This window comes from Dendropsophus ebraccatus, chromosome 10 (assembly GCF_027789765.1).
Source record: "Dendropsophus ebraccatus isolate aDenEbr1 chromosome 10, aDenEbr1.pat, whole genome shotgun sequence".
Lineage (NCBI taxonomy): Eukaryota > Metazoa > Chordata > Amphibia > Anura > Hylidae > Dendropsophus > Dendropsophus ebraccatus.
Window position 1 is genome coordinate 50,102,761 of NC_091463.1, and position 19,889 is coordinate 50,122,649.

General features: G+C 41.0%; 1 protein-coding gene across 2 annotated transcripts in view; it reads right to left on the reverse strand.

Moving 5' to 3' along the window:
- The window catches only part of ATP1B4 (ATPase Na+/K+ transporting family member beta 4), a 30,277-nt gene extending 10,590 nt beyond the window's left edge, over positions 1-19,687 (reverse strand). The window contains exons 1-4 of one of the 2 annotated variants that reach the window (XM_069985799.1): positions 19,512-19,687; positions 14,470-14,527; positions 8,543-8,690; positions 606-734 (exon numbers count right to left, since the gene is read on the reverse strand). In XM_069985799.1, coding sequence (XP_069841900.1) covers positions 606-734; positions 8,543-8,690; positions 14,470-14,526 — 334 coding nt within the window. In that variant the 5' untranslated portion in view covers position 14,527; positions 19,512-19,687. The other variant, XM_069985797.1, reaches the window with a different exon arrangement.
- Positions 19,688-19,889: the final 202 nt, after the last annotated feature.

The following is a 19,889-nucleotide window of genomic DNA, read 5'->3' on the forward strand; positions in this document are numbered from 1 at the left end:
GGATAATTTTTGTGTTTAAAGGGGTTGTCCAGCGCAAAATTTTTTCTTTCAAATCAACTCATTTCAGAAACTTATATAGATTTGTAATTTACTTCTATTTAAAAATGATAAGTCTTCCCATACCTATCAGATGTTGTATGTCCTGCAGGAAGTGGTGTTTTCTTTTCGGTCTGACATTGTGCTCTCTGCTGACATCTCTGGCCGAGACAGGAACTGTCCAGAGCAGCAGCAAATCCCCATAGAAAACTTCTCCTGCTCTGGACAGTTCCTGTCTCCGACAGAGGTGGCAGCAGAGAACACTGTGTAAGACTGAAAAGAAAACACCACTTCCTGCAGGACAAACAGCAGCTGATAAGTATGCAAAGATTTGATTTTTAAATACAAGTAAATCACAAATCTTTATAACTTTCTGACACCAGTACCCCTTTAAGGGAGTGGCGAGAGGTGTTACCAGATAAAGTAAAAGATGCCCTAGTGCAACAGAGATTAAGAAGAAAAGCACATTTTATTTTAAGAGTAAAATCTATGTATAACATTTATGTATGTGACCAAATACAAATTGTTCCAAAAAAGTAAAAAAAAAAAATATATAAAAAAGAACATACCTGGTGGAAAAACTCTGTCTCTGTATGTTGGTACATATGGGCTTATAGTCAGAAGTAGTCCATATATGCATAATGCAAACATCCCAGCTAGAAATGCATACAGTAAAAAGTAGAATAGAAGTATTTGAGCTGCAAAGAAAAGAAACCAAAAATAAATGGTGAGACATGGCCGATGTATAAATGAAAGTATACAGGAGGGAAAGAAACAAGAATATGTCAGTAAACATACACGCCTGATATTTCAGTCTCTTTCTCCTCCATTCAGATTTTAAAAAAGTAAATGGAGATGAAATATTAGATCTCTATGGAGAGGTGCCAGAGTAGTCTACATGTCCTAAACCAGGATGGATGGCAGGTCAGAGAAGGGAACAGCAGGGAATAGTCTGTGTTCTTGTTATGAATACGTGGGGGATGTAGTCACGAAGGGCTCCGTCTAGTGCCGTCAGAAATGTTTGTGCAAAGCCCTGGGTCAACAAAAATCATACAACTGGTCTGCACTGTTCTTTCTAAGGGGGCAGGGAGGGGTACAACATTACTTAAAGGGGCTTTGCCTCCCTGTGAGTTTAATTTATTACCATTTGTAGTTAAATTTTAATTAAAATCTATTGCTGAGATGTAGGACTGCAGCCTTAAGGCCAGATACCGACTGTTACGGGCAATAATCGCTTTGGGTAATAGAAGACAATGATCATCCGACATGCACGATGTTGGCTGATCGTAGTCTTTCAATATGTTGAAAAATCAACCATCACAATAGCAGCGATCTGCTGCGTTCACCCCCGACTCTTACCCGCTCCCTGCCGAGCAATCGGGAAACAAGGAGAAAGTGAGCGCTGACTTGACAGGTCGATGCTCGCTTGCTTCTTCTCATCGTCCCGTGTAGTGGGGCTTTAGATGGTCTGTATTCATCTAAAGGAGTGTAGCCCTCAATAAATCTTGTGCAGCAACATGGGAGGAATTTCACATAAACATCCCCCCATACTAGTACCTATCATTAGATATCACTGATGATATAAAGGATAAGAAATTACTTACAATACAGTCACAGTTTTTTCCTGGATTTAATTTTCAGTGACCTCTTGGCAACTTTTTATAGCACAAGTTTCAGAGAAGAAATATAATACAGCGGCACTCACCACAGCACAAGGCTGTGTTTGTGTCCCTTTCTACTTGTAGGGCTGGATTCACACTAGTGTTTTGCTAACGGATCCGTCTATATTAATTCAAGGGATAAGCATAAACTAATGGGCAGACTGATGCAGACTAGTGGTCCGTTTGCACTTTGGCTTTAAAAAATCTGACTTTTGTACATCGGTTTGCATCAGTGAACATCTGTTTGCATATCAGTTTGGTTCCTCACTTCTTCTGCATATACTGAGTGAAAAAGACTGAAGTGCACTTTCTGTTTGTGGTCCGTTTTTTGAAAGAAGGAAAAAAAGGTGCATGCAGGATTTTTTTTTCTTTTCCGAAAAATAGAACACTGACAGAATACATGCAAACGGAGCACAATAAAAATACACAGAAATTAATGGGGCGTTGGATGGATACGTCAGATTCTGTTTATGTACTTTAAAAACTGAACAGCTCAACGGAACTGTGGTGGAGAGAATAACTTCAGTGTGAACTTAGCCTAATGCTGCCCTTGGTTTGTGAAATAAAGAATTTGATAATTAGAGATGATCGAACCCTGAGCATGCTCGAGTCCATCCGAACCCGATCGCATTTGATTAGCGGTGGCTGCTGAAGTTGCATAAAGCCATAAGGCTATCTAAAAAACATGGATATAGTCATTGGCTGTATCCATGTTTTCCAGACAACCTTGGACCTTTATCCAACTTCAGCAGCCCCCGCTAATCAAATGCCGATAAATCGGGTTCAGGTTCGCTCATCTCTATTGATAATGATCGCCACTACATTATATTTCTAAAGCTTGTGCTATGTCATTTGCATTCTGCTGATGTTTTCAGTCGCTGAGCACCACCATAGTCACTACATGCTCTATCCCACAGGGACATTTGTCACTTTTTTTGTCAAACTTTTGTCAGTAGTGCCAGCTCTGTCCCTATGGCCTGTTGCATTTTGGTAACTTTTTTGCCTACTGGGAAATTACCTACAGAGAGATGCCTACAGGAGGATCACCTACATTAAGGATATTATTTACTGGGGGGGGGGGGGAACTACCATGGGGATTACCTACAGGGGGAATATTTAAATTGGAGGAGGTTTACAGGGGGTCTAGGATTACCTACATTGTGGATAGTATGCCTAACTACTATATAGGAGCACAGAGGAGTACTACTATATGGGGCGCAGAGAGGACCTATTTATTATACATTATGGGGGAGTTTTTTCAAGCTGGTGTACAGTAGAATTGTCTCAGTTGCCCCTAGCAACCAATCACATTCCACCTTTCATTTCTCACAGATTCTTTGGAAAATGAAAGGTGGAATCTGATTGGTTGCTAGGGGCAACTAAGACAATTCTACTTTATACCCTGTTTGATAAATCTCCTCCTATATGTGCAAAAGCAAAGAACCTAAAATATTTCTTTGGCAGATTCTGAAGAAAAGAGTTGTAGCCAGATGGAAAAAAAAAGAAAAGTGAGCAGCTCAGATCAGAGGAGACATCACATGTGAATCACTAGATGTAAGTCACTGTCATCAATTGTACAGTCTACAAGAATGTGTAGCAATGGTATCTACCAATATATGGTAGATGTTTAAGGGGCATTGTCCATAGCCACACGTATTGAAAAAACACACACAAAAAAATACGATATATATATATACACACACACACACACACACACACACAGGCAGGGAGCGTCTTTCTGTAGTTCGTCTCGGTCAACAGTGGCTTCATTCACCCCTGAGTGGAGCCCATGCCTCAATGGATCATTACAATTTTGGTTGCACATAGGGACCAAGGCAATACAGTGGTGGCTTGGATTACGAGCATAATTCGTTCTGGGACTGTGCTTGTAATCCAAATCCACTCTTAAACCAAAGCAAATTTTCCCATAAGAAATCATAGAAATGCAGACAATTGGTTCCACACCCCAAAAATAATGATTTATTATTCTGAATAACATGTAAAACAGATGAAACAAACATTCAGAAACAGCAGAAAATGTGATATTATAAGTTACTGTTCAGTAATGGAGAGGATGCGAAACACAAGGGCTGACAGAGACTGCAGAGAGCATGAAGGCAGGGCAGATGTGGGCACATACATGCAGCACTCTCTGTCCGGGGAGAGAGGGGTTATGGCTATGAAGAGATTAAACCCACACACACAGTCCTGTCCCCTGGTGTAAGCCCCAGCCTGATGTGGATCTGCCATGATTCAGAAGGTGAAGAAGACTTCCTGGGTCATAGTACAGTGCTGTAGACCACGCTATGCAGGCCATGCCCCTCCTCCCCTCGCGCTCCCACCCAGTACAGGGAGCTCATAAACCAAAGCAATGCTCTTAAACCAAGTCACAATTTTGAAAAACTGTGAGCTCTTAAACCAAAATGCTCTTAAACCAAATTACTCTTAAACCAAGGTACCACTGTATTTGGCAGGTGGTTTCTCTTGCTGATTGGTGTGTTTTTGACACCAAAACCAGGGGCCTCTTTCAGACTGTTCACATGCCAAAATACACACATATACACATACCATTTTTTTGGGCTGTAGTTTTCTTGTAGCTCAAAAAATTTAGTTTTCTTGTAGCTCAAATAATTTAAAAAAGAAAGGACCAGGAAACTGGCTGAGAACATAGCCTATGGCCAGGTGTGATATGGACACATTTTTGCATCCATATTACCGCATGTCCAGGGCTGATCAGGTCTGATGAACTGAACTGACTGTTGTGTCAGGGACAGGACCCATGTCAGTAATATGGATGTAAAAATGCAGGTGTATATGCCTGTGTGTGACACCCCCTAAGACTAGACGCTAAGTCATTTATAAGCAGAAGACATTCACTAATTTCACCTTATGCCAGAGGTACAAAGCCAATGGCCAGGCTGGCTGCAGTTCTTAACTCTTCTCTTGGTAGTAGAGGTGGTTCGTAGTTTGGGGACCTTCCTCTTTGAACTGAACATGCCCTTATAGTTTGTAGGAGAAGGAATTATCTAGTCAAGGCAATGGTGTTATGTAATAACTCCTCTAAAAATTCTTGTTATGCTGTATAAAAACATTATAAATAAATGTATATGGTAAGGACACATTTGTAAGAAGAATTAGAATGTAGAGACCTCTGTTGAAATGCCAGCAGGCCTGTCACTTTTAGGACATGTACAATCAATAAAATTTCATTACAACTGTCCAATATTATATTATGGTAATACAATACTGTAAAATTAAACAATAAAACTATTGCTAACACTTATAAAAAAATAAATAGTACATATATAACATAATGTGCCCAGATAGAAATGTTGGGTTGCTGCAAGTCTCGTCATGCAGTTATGTTAAGACAGATATGTAAATGATTACTGGTGTAGTCTGATAAGAAACTGGTTCTTGCCACAAGAAAGTATATAAGTGCTTCCCCTGCTGCTCTATAAAATGCTTTCAGAGGCTACTTTTTGGTAATGTACCTCTTGGAGAGAGATTGAGACTTCTAGACTAAATCTAAGTTCTATTTGGGGTCTGATGACAATTGGGTTCAAATATGGCGGCCCTATGGCAAGCGCTTTAATCCTGACTTTACTGTGGCGCACTACATTGACTTTAAAAAGTTGTCCAGGCAAAACTAACTTGTACCCTATCCACAGGATAGATGACATGTAAGAGGTCACAGAGGGTGTGACCTCTGTACCCCCCGATGATCTCCGTATCCACCCACGGCTCCTTTGTTATGAATACAGCTGTGGGTACAGCACGTTACCCACAGCTCTATTCATTCCTATTGAGCCACTGGAAAGAGACGAGTGCTGTACTCATCTCTCTCCGGCAGCTCCATTCATCCTCAATAGGTTAAGTGACGCAAAGCAGACTGATCGTGATCTTTCAACATGTGCTATTACGCTGAATAATACACCTGAATCAGCCAATAAAGGCCGACAATCATTTAGTGTAATGGGCCTTAACAGCTCAGTGGTATGTGTCCTAAAAGTGTCTCCTCCATATTTTAACACTTTATTGGCCAGCCTGATCAATAGATTTATTGCCAATGTAGCATTTATGGAACCAACTGGGAGGCCAGCTTGGAAAGTGTGCAGGATCTATAGGCCCAGCTGCTACATCTCTGGGCAAACACAGGATGTCATATGGAATCTGTACCCTCTATGCTCAACCACATCTCATCTGGTATACAACAGGGTAGTAGGGCCTCCTTTCAGTTGTACAGTTTACCCAATAAGCCCATCTTTTCCCTCTAATATTATAATCACTATAAAAACATATATCATCAATTTCTTCCTGGTGCATTCTTCTTTTTGTCAATGAGTCTAAGTAAGACAGCAAACCACAGTTAAAAGTTTCATAGAAGCTTTCACTACTTTACTTGCAACTTCTGCATACAGGTTGGTTAATCTGTTCTTATTTGCATGTTTCCCAGATGAAACATTATTCTAGCCAAAGTTCACAGTAACAGATGGAAATTTACTTAAGTTTATTCCCATAGTGCAGTGTAGTTATGGGAATTGTCAGTCATGGAAACTATATCATGCAGAGTTCTGAACATCCATCTGTGAGTATGGGAATGGCTTGCTAAGGTTTAACTCATGGTTACTTACCAAATGTAATTATTGAAGCCAAAATTAAGTTTTGGGTATGATGTGCAGTTGTTCTTGCTCATGTAACTTATTATTCAAGTTTAATGTTAATTAGTTAGCTGAATTAGATCTTATATTAGGCATATATAAGTATACAGCTTGAAAAGTCTGCAGTTATGGTTTCTATTTTGCGTGAAACAGGTCCTAAGAATGATGACCTGTATGTGTACCCATGAAGGTCACTGTAAGAGAATGGCGCAGTAGAGTTTCACTCATAGGGAACACTTAAAGTGATATTCCCATCATAACTAATATAGTTATACTTGTACGGCTTGTCAAATTAAATATTTTTGCTTTATATGTATATAATGTGTATATATTGGATTACAAGCATAATTTGTTTTGGGACCATGCTTGTAATCCAAATCTACTCTTAAACCAAAGCAAATTTTCCTATAAGAAATCGCTGATATGCAGACAACTGGTTTCACACCACAAAAATAATGATTTTTTTTCAATTCTGAATAAGATGTAGAACAGATGAAACAAACAATGAGAAACAGCTCAATATGTGATATTATAAGTTACTGTACAGTATAGCAATCAGCATGTGGAGAGGTCTGTGTGGTCACATGGAATCAGGAAGTGAGAATCACAGAGCTGTGCAGGAGGACAGCGACAGAAACTTTTCTATAAAGCAGTGTGTATAGCTGAGTGTGAGTGCAGGCACATTATAGCAACAGTGTGTATAGCTGAGTGTGAGTGCAGGCAGGAGTGCAGAGAATGGAAAACACAAGGGATGACAGAGACTGCAGGAAGGGTATAGCAAGATCACAGTATAGCAGCACTTTGTCCAGGGAGAGAGGGGTTACAGCTATTGAGAGTTTACCTCTACAGTCCTGTCCCCTAATGCAAGCCCCAGCCTGAAGTGGATCTGCTATGATTTTAAAGGTGAAGGAGACTTCCTGGGTCAGAGTACAGGGCTGTAGACCCCGCTATGCAGACCATACCCCTCCCTGACTTTCCCTCCCGCCCAGTACAGGGAGCTCTTAAACCAAAGCAATGCTCTTAAACAAAGTTACAATTTTGAAAAACTGTGAGCTCTTCTTGTAAAACCCTCTTAATCCAAGTTACTTTTAAACCGAGGTACCACTGTCCTGAAAAACATGGTTACAGCCTATTACTGTATCTATATTTTTAAGGCAGCCTTTAGGGCTGCATCCTACTTTTTCAGCCACCCATAATCAAATGCTGCATGCTCGGGTTTGGATTAACCTGAGCGTGCTCAAGGTTCGCTAATCTCTAATAAATATGTATACTATAGCAATATATGCACCAGCCAGAGGACTTGTATAAGCAATACCGTGACTGCTCATAGACATCATTTATACAGACATGTATACAGAGATTAATATATACTGCATTGATCCATTATTTGGCGTTCTATTGCTTCAGCCTGCTAGAGGCAGGCTATAACAATTGCCGAATCAGTGAGCCCCAGTAGACCTAAAAGAACCCTGCGGCCGAGCTGACAACAGATTGGCTCCCTGCAATCTAATTAATGGAGCCGATCCGGACCACTGGACCACCAGTGAGGTTTGTCAGACTTGCCAGCCAGGAGTTTCATTACTTTTTACCGCTGGAGACGTACAATATTTTGCTTATGAATTTTAGTACAGTATGGTCTAAATACAAAATAACTATTGCTAAGAATTCTAAGTTAAAAATACCCTTGGACATAACTGTCCCTTTAAAGTCAAGATGAGCTTTAGAAGACCACAAACAAGCTACAGGAGACAGTGAGAATCACTGCCAAGTACCTGTAAGAGTGTTTGGCTGGTAGAAAAGAAGTTGTACATGTGTCCTTTGTTTCTTACGTCTAGAAGAAAATGTTACACATAATCTGTTCACAAAAATTACGCACAGTTATTATTCAGTTTACAATTGACTTTAGATTAAAACGTCACATCTAAAACTGCTTTACATTTTGTGACTTGTCTTTTATTGTGTCGTGTATATATAAATATATATATACAGTATATATATATATATATATATATATAGCTGGAGAAGTGCATTCATTAATACATCAACAGGTGGCATTGAATAATTGAGAAGAATGTCTAATAGCTGAAGGTCAGAGTATTATACTGACTTGGAAAGAGACTGTGTAGAACAAGATTATGATAGTGACACAATACATATAATATAAGAGGCAAATACTCTTCTTACCCCAGCTTTTCCCATTTCGTCCTAATACTTCTTTCTTCTCTGGATTCCAGATAAACAGCTTTAAGTCTTGTATCCATTCTTTGCGGGTTTTTCTCTGTTCCATCTGGTGCTGCTGGTCAGAATGCAAGTATCTTCCATCCTGACTGTCCTGGAAGACAGAGGTCCCTCCTATTAGTGAAGAAATTACTGTCATAGGATATGCACAGAGATAACAAAGAGGGTGGTCTTGCCTTGGTCTATTATTATTATTATCATAAAGCACATCCTATAAACTAGTACAGTTTGGTTTACTGTTATATATACATTGAGATATAATTTACAATATACAGTGGTGCCTTGGATTACGAGCATAATTCGTTCCGGGACCATACTTGTAATCCAAATCCACTCTTAAACCAAAGGAAATTTTCCCATAAGAAATCTTTGAAATGCAGAAAATAGGTTTCACCCCTCCCCCAAAAATAATGATTTTTATTCTGAATAACATGTAAAACAAATGAAACAAACATTCAGAAGCAGCTGAATATGTGATATTATAGGTTACTGTACAGTATAGCAATCAGCATGTGGTGTATAATGTATAGTAAGTGCATAAATCCGAAGAAACAGCAGCAGTTTTTAGATACAGGATGGAACTGCTGATCCCCGTAATGCAGTAGCGTAGTACAACAGGCTAGAATAGAGAAACAGGGCTGCTGTCAGAGGTCTGTGTGGTCACATGACAGCCATGAGGAAGAGGGGGTGGTCAACATGGAATCACAGAGCTGTGCAGGAGGACAGAAACTTTTCTATACAGCAGTCTGAATGGCTGAGTGTAAGTGCAGGCATATTATAGCAGCAGTGTTTATAGCTGAGTATAAGTACAGGCACATTATAGCAAGAATGGAGAGGGTGGGAGACACAAGGGCTGACAGAGATTGCAGGGAGCATGAAGGAATCAGCAGGACATATGTGGCCACATAAATGCAGCACTCTGTCTGGGGAGAAAGGAGTTATAGCTATGAAGTGATTGCCTTCACAGTCCTGTCCCCTGATGCAAGTGCCAGCCTGAAGTGGATCTGCTATGATTTTGAAGGAGGTGAGGGAGACTTCCTGGGTCAGAGAACAGTGCTGTAGACCCCAATATGCACACCATGCCCCTCCCCTGCTCCCCCTCCCACCCAGTACAGGGAGCTCTTAAACCAAGTTACAATTTTGAAAAACGATGAGCTCATCTTGCAAACCACTCTTAATCGAAGTTACTCTTGAACCAATTTACCACTGTACATCTAATCTTTAGGTCATTGTTCTACAGTACTTGCAACATTATTGTGGTAGATAGAGTTTTTATAATTTTGTCTGGATCAATCTTTTACATATTGCTAAAAAAGTTATGTATAAAAATTGCAACTGTTTAACTACATGTTGATTTTATCAGACAATACAGTGTGTATAAATGGATGCTCCAGGTGAGTTTCTCATCAGAAAGCAGTGGCGTAGCTACCATGAAGGCAGGGAAGGCGCCTGCTATGGGGCCCCTGCAGGAAGGGGGCCCGAGGAAGCCTGCTCTGCCTTCATGGTAGGTACTGTATGCCACTGACAGCCGACCACTGTACCCCGCTCCCCCAGGGGTCCAGAGAGGAAGATGGACCCACCACTGCACTGTTCAGCCCCCTCACTGTAGTACTGGGTGAGTGGGCTGAACATCAAAAGGAGAGGAACAGAGGAGCAGGACCTGCCAGGTCCTGCATGGCACAGAAGGAGAGGGATGAAGGACCTTATGGTTACATGACCCAAAGGTCCTAAATACTTCTATGTGAAGATAAGCCCGACTACAGGAGGAGAAGGAGGGGGGAAGCCTGGGAGCTGTAAGTGCTGTGTATGTGTGCCAGTGAGTGTACTTATGTATCTGTGTATACATGTATATGTCAGTATGTGTATGTATCTGTGGCTATATGTGTGTGTGTATGTCAGTAGTGTTTGTAACACTGGTGTATGTGTGTTTTGTGTATGTCAGTAGTGTCTCAAGTGATTGACAGATTTGCTCCCAAAGATGTTCTGCAGCAGCTTCTATTAATGCTGGGCTCTAATAAAAGAACCCACCATTAATATCTGCTGCATTTTATTTTATTTCTGGTTCAGTATTTCTTATTACACTGACATGATTTCCCTGTGTACAGTCTACTCATGGTGTATACATCAGCACTAGTGTAATCACATTACAGCGTATATACACTCACCGGCCACTTTATTAGGTACACCTGTCCAACTGCACGTTACCACTTAATTTCTAATCAGCCAATCACATGGCGGCAACTCAGTGCATTTAGAAATGTAGACATGGTCAAGACAATCTCCTGTAGTTCAAACCGAGCATCAGTATGGGGAAGAAAGGTGATTTGAGTGCCTTTGAACGTGGCATGGTTGTTGGTGCCAGAAGGGCTGGTCTGAGTATTTCAGAAACTGCTGATCTACTGGGATTTTCACGCACAACCATCTCTAGGGTTTACAGAGAATGGTCCGAAAAAGAAAAAACATCCAGTGAGCGGCAGTTCTGTGGGCGGAAATGCCTTGTTGATGCCAGAGGTCAGAGGAGAATGGGCAGACTGGTTCGAGCTGATAGAAAGGCAACAGTGACTCAAATAGCCAACCGTTACAACCAAGGTAGGCAGAAGAGCATCTCTGAACGCACAGTATGTCGAACTTTGAGGCAGATGGGCTACAGCAGCAGAAGACCACACCGGGTGCCACTCCTTTCAGCTAAGAACAGGAAACTGAGGCTACAATTTGCACAAGCTCATCGAAATTGGACAGTAGAAGATTGGAAAAACATTGTTTGGTCTGATGAGTCTCGATTTCTGCTTGAACATGACAATGAGTTCACTGTACTCAAATGGCCTCCACAGTCACCAGATCTCAATCCAATAGAGCATCTTTGGGATGTGGTGGAACGGGAGATTCGCATCATGGATGTGCAGCCGACAAATCTGCGGCAACTGTGTGATGCCATCATGTCAATATGGACCAAAATCTCTTCCAGCACCTTGTTCCAAATGCTTCCAGCACCTTGTTGAATCTATGCCACAAAGAATTGAGGCAGTTCTGAAGGCAAAAGGGGGTCCAACCCGTTACTAGCATGGTGTACCTAATAAAGTGGCTGGTGAGTGTATGTGTGTATGTCAGTGGTGTATCTGTATATACAGTATGTTAATGGTGCCTCTGTGTGTGTATCACACACACATGTGCGTCATTGTCTGTGTTTGGCAGTGGGGGGGGGGGGGTAGGGGAGTGTACACGATTCATGGGGCCCCGTACAGTTTTTTGCTATGGGGCCCCATGAATCCCCTGTCAGAAAGGTCAGAAAGCTATTGTGCTTGTGCCTACAACACTCCTGAAAAATGAAGGGATTTCAGATCACTAGGAGTTGATTTCAGAGTGGAGGTCAGAATTTTCCCACCAAATGATACCCCCCCCCCCCCAAATTGGGCAGCGGTAGCAACAAAGGGTAATAGGGTTCCTTCTGTTCACTATGCTCCCTATAATTACTTTAGTATCTATTGTAGCCTACTATGCTAGATGTAGCTTTTAAAAATACAAGAAAGGGGGCACCTTGGTCCATAAAAGAGATGAGCGAATCTCAAGCACAATCAGGTTAATCCAAAAATGAATGCTCTGAATTTGAAAGGAAGGGGGGGGGGGATTTTGGGGGGATGCCAAACTGAGTCTTTGCCCTGGCCTGGGTGGAGTAAAAACTAGTTATGCATCTGCTGGTATTATTGGTATTATCTGTCTTGACATACTGGATTTGGTCAGTAACATTATGATGGTAAAATGTATACTGTATAGTAGATGCATGAATATTATTAATAGGTATAAGGCAGTAGCACCTAAATACATTGTCCTGGCCCTGCACCGATGCAGTAATGTCCAGCACATGTCCAGCCAGAATAAGGCTGAGGGTGAAAGTCACGATCTGGTTGCATTGTTTTTGGCCATATGCAGGAAGTACCTCTGAAATGCTGCTGCTAATCTGCCTTTTTAATACTTGCCGGTTTGAGCATTTACTCCTTAATTGCTAAATAGAAAATACTAACAAGTATTAAAAAAATGTGGCTTAACAGCAGAGATTTCAGACATATCTACTGCATATGGCCGAGCAAGATGCAACTGCAACCGGATCAAGTGTTTTCACCCTGACAGACAAGCTTTACAATGTGAAAATGAGAAATTAAAGCAAGCAAGCAACGTCCTGGGAGTAAATCCAAGTAAATCAATACATCCTTCTGTAGTTGGCTGTAATGTTAAATAATTCCCACACTACCCGGGAGTTAAGACACCTTGTTCTCAGTTAGATGTGGTTCAGGTTTACTGTGAAAAAAAAAACTTGTTTACAATTCCTTTACATTTTACTGACTATAATTAGTGGAATAATATCTACTAAGGAGGCAATCAAGCCCATTGAATAGATACAGTTGTACTTTTCTTGTGTTGCGGAAAACTGTTTGAGTCATTCATCTGAGATCAAGACATATAAATGCAATGCTGGAGAAGAGATGCCACTAGTGAGACATATTCGTTATATCCATTGGAGAAATGCAAGTATTTTGATTTACATTATTACCATTCTCAATTAATTGTAAGAAATCTCAGTCTGAAGAAATTTTGGAAGCTTGTTACGGTGGATTAGATTAATACAGTTACATCACTGCAATGATGGAAGAACATGACCAAGACTTTCAAGTACTACCTTGGCCTCCCACCCATTTCTCCAGACTTGAACCCAATTAAGCATCTGTAGGACCACCTAGATCATTACATTCCCTGTATGGATCCTGCAGCAGCTGTGGGATACCATAACTTAGTCACTCCTAACTTGTCTAGCTTCTGCACGCTGTGGATCCTCTGGATATTAGTCGATGGTCATAACTGTGGTTGCAGTATGACTGTGCAGAATAAATTTTGCATTGTGGTCTGTACATTAACACTGGACAACTGGTGATGGTTGCTGATACAATTGATAGCACATGTAACATACAATTAGAGTTAGCAGGAATCCAGCAGTTTTTAAAGGCAAACTATCAGAAGGTTAGATGAATATAACCGGCGATATGTCCCTTTTGTGCACAGGATGCTGAGGATGAAGGTAAGTCTATGTAGTTGTTAGTTATATCTTTAGGCTACTACCGCCCCGAGAGCACAGAACTGCCCCTGGCTAGCCCGGCCCTCCTAATGAATATCAATGGAGCGGGCCAGCCGGGGTCAGGCTGGATCGGTGCCCTGGGGCGACAGTCCCACCCAGAGCTCCCAACCACTTGATTAGCCTAGGGATATAACTACATATTACACGGAGATGGTGCCGAGGATGAAGGTAAGAAACTTACCTTCATCCTCAACAGCCTGTGCACAAAAAGGTCATATCACCAGGTTAGATTCTAACCATATATTCTCTGTTGGTGACTTTAAATTATTTACTTGAATAAAACTTTGTAAACATTTTAATACAAAAGTTATGTTATTGGTGAGTGAGGTAAAATCTCTGGTATCCCAGCTCTCACACATGTCCCTTTTTACTGTGAGAATTTATCAAAGACAACTGTGTCCATTCCCCACTTCCACTAGTGGCAATACAGATGCTATTTTTTAATTTATGATTCTTCAATGGCATATATGTATGGTCATGTGTACCCAACAGAAGGTGTTCAGGATGTTCTGCCAACCCTATATTCATATTGTTGGTTCTGTCTTCTCCTTAATACTGAAATTATACAAGATTTTTAAAAAATGGCCTGCACAGAGGATGTTGTAAAAAATATCCATTAAATTTAGTTGGTTCCACAGGGTTAATGTTATATACATAATTTACAGCACTGCTCCAGTTATTCAGTGGCCTCAGCAGTTGTTCGGCAATACATTAGTCGCGTGGAAGTAGTCTGGTCATTAGTACTTACCAATGACTGTAGAAAGTCCCCATGGTGGTCTAAAGGGGGTGAGGAATTAATTTCCATGCTAGAGTAAAATAAAGAAATATGACAGGTCATGAAGTCATTGTGAGATAGTTACATCTTTCAGATTGATAGGAAAAAATTAATACATGAAAACATCTCTAAACAACAACAAATAAGGAAAGGATCTTTTATTGATACATCGGATACATTTTCTTGTGATTGGCGGCTGGATACCTATTGTATTGGAGTGGAGGATCTGGTCTGATACGTCATATTACACCTCTCCTGCAGTTTTTCTTTTATTAAACTGTAAGGTACTGCTACCCGATTTTTTACAATTAAATTGCAAACAAGGCTTGCTATTTTATGCATAATCTTTAAGATTCTCCATTTTGGCTCATAATACATTTTTTAAACAAAATAACAAAATTACATTTTGTATAATATTACTTGATTTATCATTAGGTGAAGTAACACAATGCATTTCAAATATATGAATTATATACTGTGTATCTGTGCACAGAGAAGATGTGTAACTACCTCTCTGAGTAAAGTACAATATAAAATAAATATATATTAATGTACATAATGTGCCAAAAATGGAATTGGATTGAATCCTAGGATTGTACGAAAGCTTTTAAAGGGGTGTCACATTGTTGTTGTAGTTTTGTGTGTGTGTCACATTTTTGTTGCAATTTTTCATTAAAGGGGTTGGCCACTTTATACTAAAAATGTTCACTGTACAGTAGTGATGTCACGATACCAAAATTTTTAATTTCGATACCAATACCAACTTTTTTTTTTTTCAATGCTCGATACTGAATAAATTATATAAAAAAAAAAAAACCACAAGAATAGAAATGCCCCTCCCCCCACCCTGACTGTCAGGTCAGTACAAACCAATTTAAGTTCCTTTAATTTTATTACTTCAAAAATAAAGTTTCCATTATTTAAAATGTGCTTAAAAATTGCCCTACTCTCACTCCTAACATTATGTTATTTTTTTAGCCTGTATGGCTGTGATTTTTTGTGCCATAATCTGTAGTTTTATTTAGTACCACGTTATTATGTGATACTGAACTTTGTGTCTTTTTGCGCTTGCTCTGTTGACCGTGCGTGATCAGGAAGGTGATAATTTTATAGAGGACATGTGGGGGCTGTAGTTGCACTTTTCCTGCTTTCAGGGCATGGTGACCTGGATTTGGGCGGCAGGGTAATCTGCAGGTTACAGCCCCCCTCACCCCGTCAGAGCACGGGAGACCTGTTCATCCCCCACTGATGTCTTCCACGGGAGTTACCTGAGGGTCCCGGCCGCTCCTCCTCATAGTCCTGCGGCCCCCACCTCACAGTGCAGCCAGATGGAGTGGCCGCATCTCCTCCTCACCTCCAGCCTTCTCCGTCCTCCTCTCCCTGACCCCCGCTCTCCCTCTTTAGCCTCCTCACATCAGCCTTCTCCATCCTCCTCTCCCGGACCTCCCACTCTCCTCCGTGCAGCTCCACATGCCACATAAATCATTTCCCTGACAACAGAGTCTGGCTGAGCCGGACCCTATTATCAGAGAGACACCGGCAGCAGGGGTCTGCTACACATAGTGGGCGACCCCTGCTGCATATGGAGCAGCTCAGGAGGGGTTAATGCCGCTTTCAGTGTGACAGCGGCATCTACACAGTTACATGGCTATTTGAAATTGGCGCCGCCGGGAACGGAGGGAGAGAGAGCAAAGGAAGTGACAGGTGGGGGCAGGGGGCGGCACATAGCCAGCGCTTAGCTAGCCCCTGTCCGTGTTCTCTGCACTATACTTTATGTTTAGCGGCCCAATTAGGCAGCTAAACATAAAGCATCGATACCAGGAAATCCTGGTATCGAACCGTTTTTTTTTGCCCGGAATATCGATAGTAGTATCGATATTTTGGTGCATCGTGCATCCCTACTGTACAGTGACAGCAGCTCCCTGTGTACCTCATAGAACTAAAATCAGACCCCCTCCTCCAGGCTGGGCTGCCCAGCTCTGTGGTTAGTCTGTCCATAGGATGGCTAACATGGAGGAGCATGTGACCATGCCCCGCCCCCCAATGTCCACCATAGGCATATATAGGCTCAGTGGTGGACACTGGGGGCAGGGCATGGTCACATGCTCCTCCATGTTAGCCATCTTATGGAAAGCCTCACCACAGAGCAGGGGAGCACAGCCTGGAGGAGGGGAGATCCGATCCCATTGTTGGTAGTATTTTTCATTTTCAAGATTGCCGGGGCCTGTCTGCTAGTATAGGGGGTAATTGTGGGATGGACCCTTTAAATTGAATCTGTCAACTGCAATTTATCTCCCAAACTGCTGACATTATTAGATAGCTGTTAGGAAAAGGAGACACTATCCAACTGTGCTTTCAGGATGTAGAAAAATGCTTTTTTTCTATATTACAAAGAGTCTTTCCTTAACTCCTGAAGTGCAGCCAGCTGTAACACCTCTTTAGGGACCTATTCCATGGGACGATTATCGTTCGGATAACCGTCAAATCTTTGGTTGAATAGCAGTTAACGATTAAACGACGAACGAGAAATCGTTGATGGCTTAATGAGACCTGGACCTATATTTATCGTTGCTCATTCGCATGGAATAAGACGTTCGCAATAGCGACAAACGCAATAGTGACGACAAGACGACTGCAAGAACGATCATAAGTAACGATCATCGTGCCGTGTAAATGGGTGAACGATTTCAGGTCTTTGCAATAGCGGTCGTTTGAGATCGTTCATCGTTAACGATTATGCGAACGATAATCGTCACGTGGAATAGGACACTCTCTCATACCAGACCCTGCTGGGACTCAGCATCCAGGTGTCACTCATGCAGAGTGTGTGGAGAGAGGAGACATTCCAGTTTGCAGCAGCTATTCAGGAGTTTGGGAAAGCCTCTTTGACTTTTTGTACCAGAGAATAAAAGCATTTTTTACATTCTGGAAGCACAGCTGGATATATGAAATATACTATGGGAAAGATTTATCAAACATGGTGTAATATGAAACTGAAATTAAAGGTGGAATCTGATTGGTTGCTAGGGGCAACTGAGCAAGTTTCACTTTACACCCTGTTTGATAAATCTCCCCCATGTGTCTACTTATCATAACAACTGTCTAACAGTATCAGTGGTTTGGAACGTGAATTGCAGCTGACAGATTCACTTTACGGGTCAATTGCCCATTTAGCCTTGGCAAAACCATTGAATGTGAAAGATTGTGAGAACATTGTGTCAGCTTTTAAATAGAAATCAATAGATTCTGACTGGGAGTGTGTTCTGCAGGCTAACCAACATATATATATATATATATATATATCCAGAAGGAATAATGCAGCTCTCACCACTTAGGATGCAAACTTCTTTTATTAAGACATATGGTCAGTGGTGCCGGTCAGTAGGGCAACGGACGGTTTATTGGGAACTCACTTGCTTTCTCTCTGCCCCCTTGTGGATTGGGATGCTGTGTTTGTGGGGCACAGTGTATAGCACTATTACATTTAGGGGGCAGTGTGTGGCAGTGATCGGAGCAAGTATAGAGGCCGGAGAACCAAAAACACATGGGTAGAAAACCCTACAGAGACAACACCATTATGGAGAAGTGTTCATAGAGGTTCTGAGACAAAAGGAGAAGATGATAAAAGAGAACAACTAGTATCTGAGAAAACCTCATCTACATGTTACGAGATGTCATTGTGTATTGTCCCTCTGACAGTGCTGCAACTGATAAGTACTCTAGTAATTGTATGAGCTGTAGCACTATGATGTCTATCACTTTCTAGCCTTTAAAACAACCCGCTGCATATCCGTATCATAGTTCACATAGTACTGCAAGCTGTTCTATCACATAGTACAGACTTCAGTAGTGCTTCTTAACTTTGAAGTTTATTTATTGGATTATTAGAGTAGTGATAATTTTTGCAGCACACTACACTGCAGGCATTGCAACACAAAAAAAACTCTGTCAATCCCTTGGTTTCCATAGGACTGCAGGTAAACCTATATGTACACAGAACATCTTTATTTACATTGTAATATACTGTACATATATTATACAACATAATCCAGCAATATCACTATCACTGATAAAGTTCCCTAAATAGTGGATGTCTAATGACGGAAGACTAGTCTGGGATGGTGAGAATGTTAGTCCATATATATCCACCCATGCAATAGTATTACATTGTGAACTGTTCATGCAGTTGCATAATGTTGCCTACAAGCCTTCATGTACCTCAGATATACTCATGCAGTATGTACAAACACAGATCGCACCAAGTAACATAAACTGAGTTGAAAAATATATATTTTCATTCAGAATTTAATGGGTTAATGTTCTTATTAATTATAGTTAAATTACTTATAAAGTCACTTAAGGCTTTCAATGGTGTCCAGTCCAGATTGGTGACAGTATGTATCAGTACATTATGTACACAGGCAGCAGAGCTGATTTCATGACTATAGTAAAGCAGAGTTTGTCATTGAACACACCTTACTGTGAGATCTACCATTTCCATTTGCTTGGTTTTATGCTAAAATCTATCATTTTCGTATTCACTTGCCACAATGCACAAAGCAAAGAGAAATGCCAATATACACTATCAAGCTCTGTTTACATCTCTATTCCTACTTCTGTTCTGGTGGTACTGGAACTGTTCCATGACAGACCCCACGGACTGTAATAGGGCCCATTGAGTTTCTTCATTTCATCTATGTCCAAAAGTGGTGGACTCTATGAAGGAAACCCCTAAGAGACCCTCTGACACTGATGTGGTCATGTATACCTAAATATAGCTACAGCACAATATCTGCACAAGCCTTAGACAGTTATTACTTGCTGAATAATGAGTGTATTATTTTACCTTAAATACTGCCTTTTTGACAAAATCTTCAACAGTGGATTTGGAGGTTTTCGATATCTGTGCTATGTCATATCTTTCGGTAACATCAATCCTTGAGTGAACTGTCTGTGGACAGGCAGAGCTGTCCCTGCTCTCATGCACAAAGAAAGACTGGGAGATGTTTCCTTACCTAGAAGCCCAGATCCTGGAGAACAGGCAATGTGTGCCTGTCAGTCAAAACTATCTCATGCTGGCAGTCCTCTCAAAAATTGGCACTATTTTTATCTTCGCTCACAGTCATGGCAAAAAAGCTAAAACTGTTTGCACAGTCGGTTCCCAGACAGAGAAAACTTGCATGAGCTAGATAGAGGCAGATATTGTAATGTAATGGGTTCGACTGGGGGAGAAATTTGGACTTTTTTAAGCTCTTATACTGGTTCATACTAGCTCAGGAATCACATGTTGCACTGTCAAGTGACTTCTTCTGGACTGACAAAGTGTTTCTCTTTTTTTTTGGCCATATAATGATACAAATTCCATATACTTTAAGGGCATTTCTGCATTATTT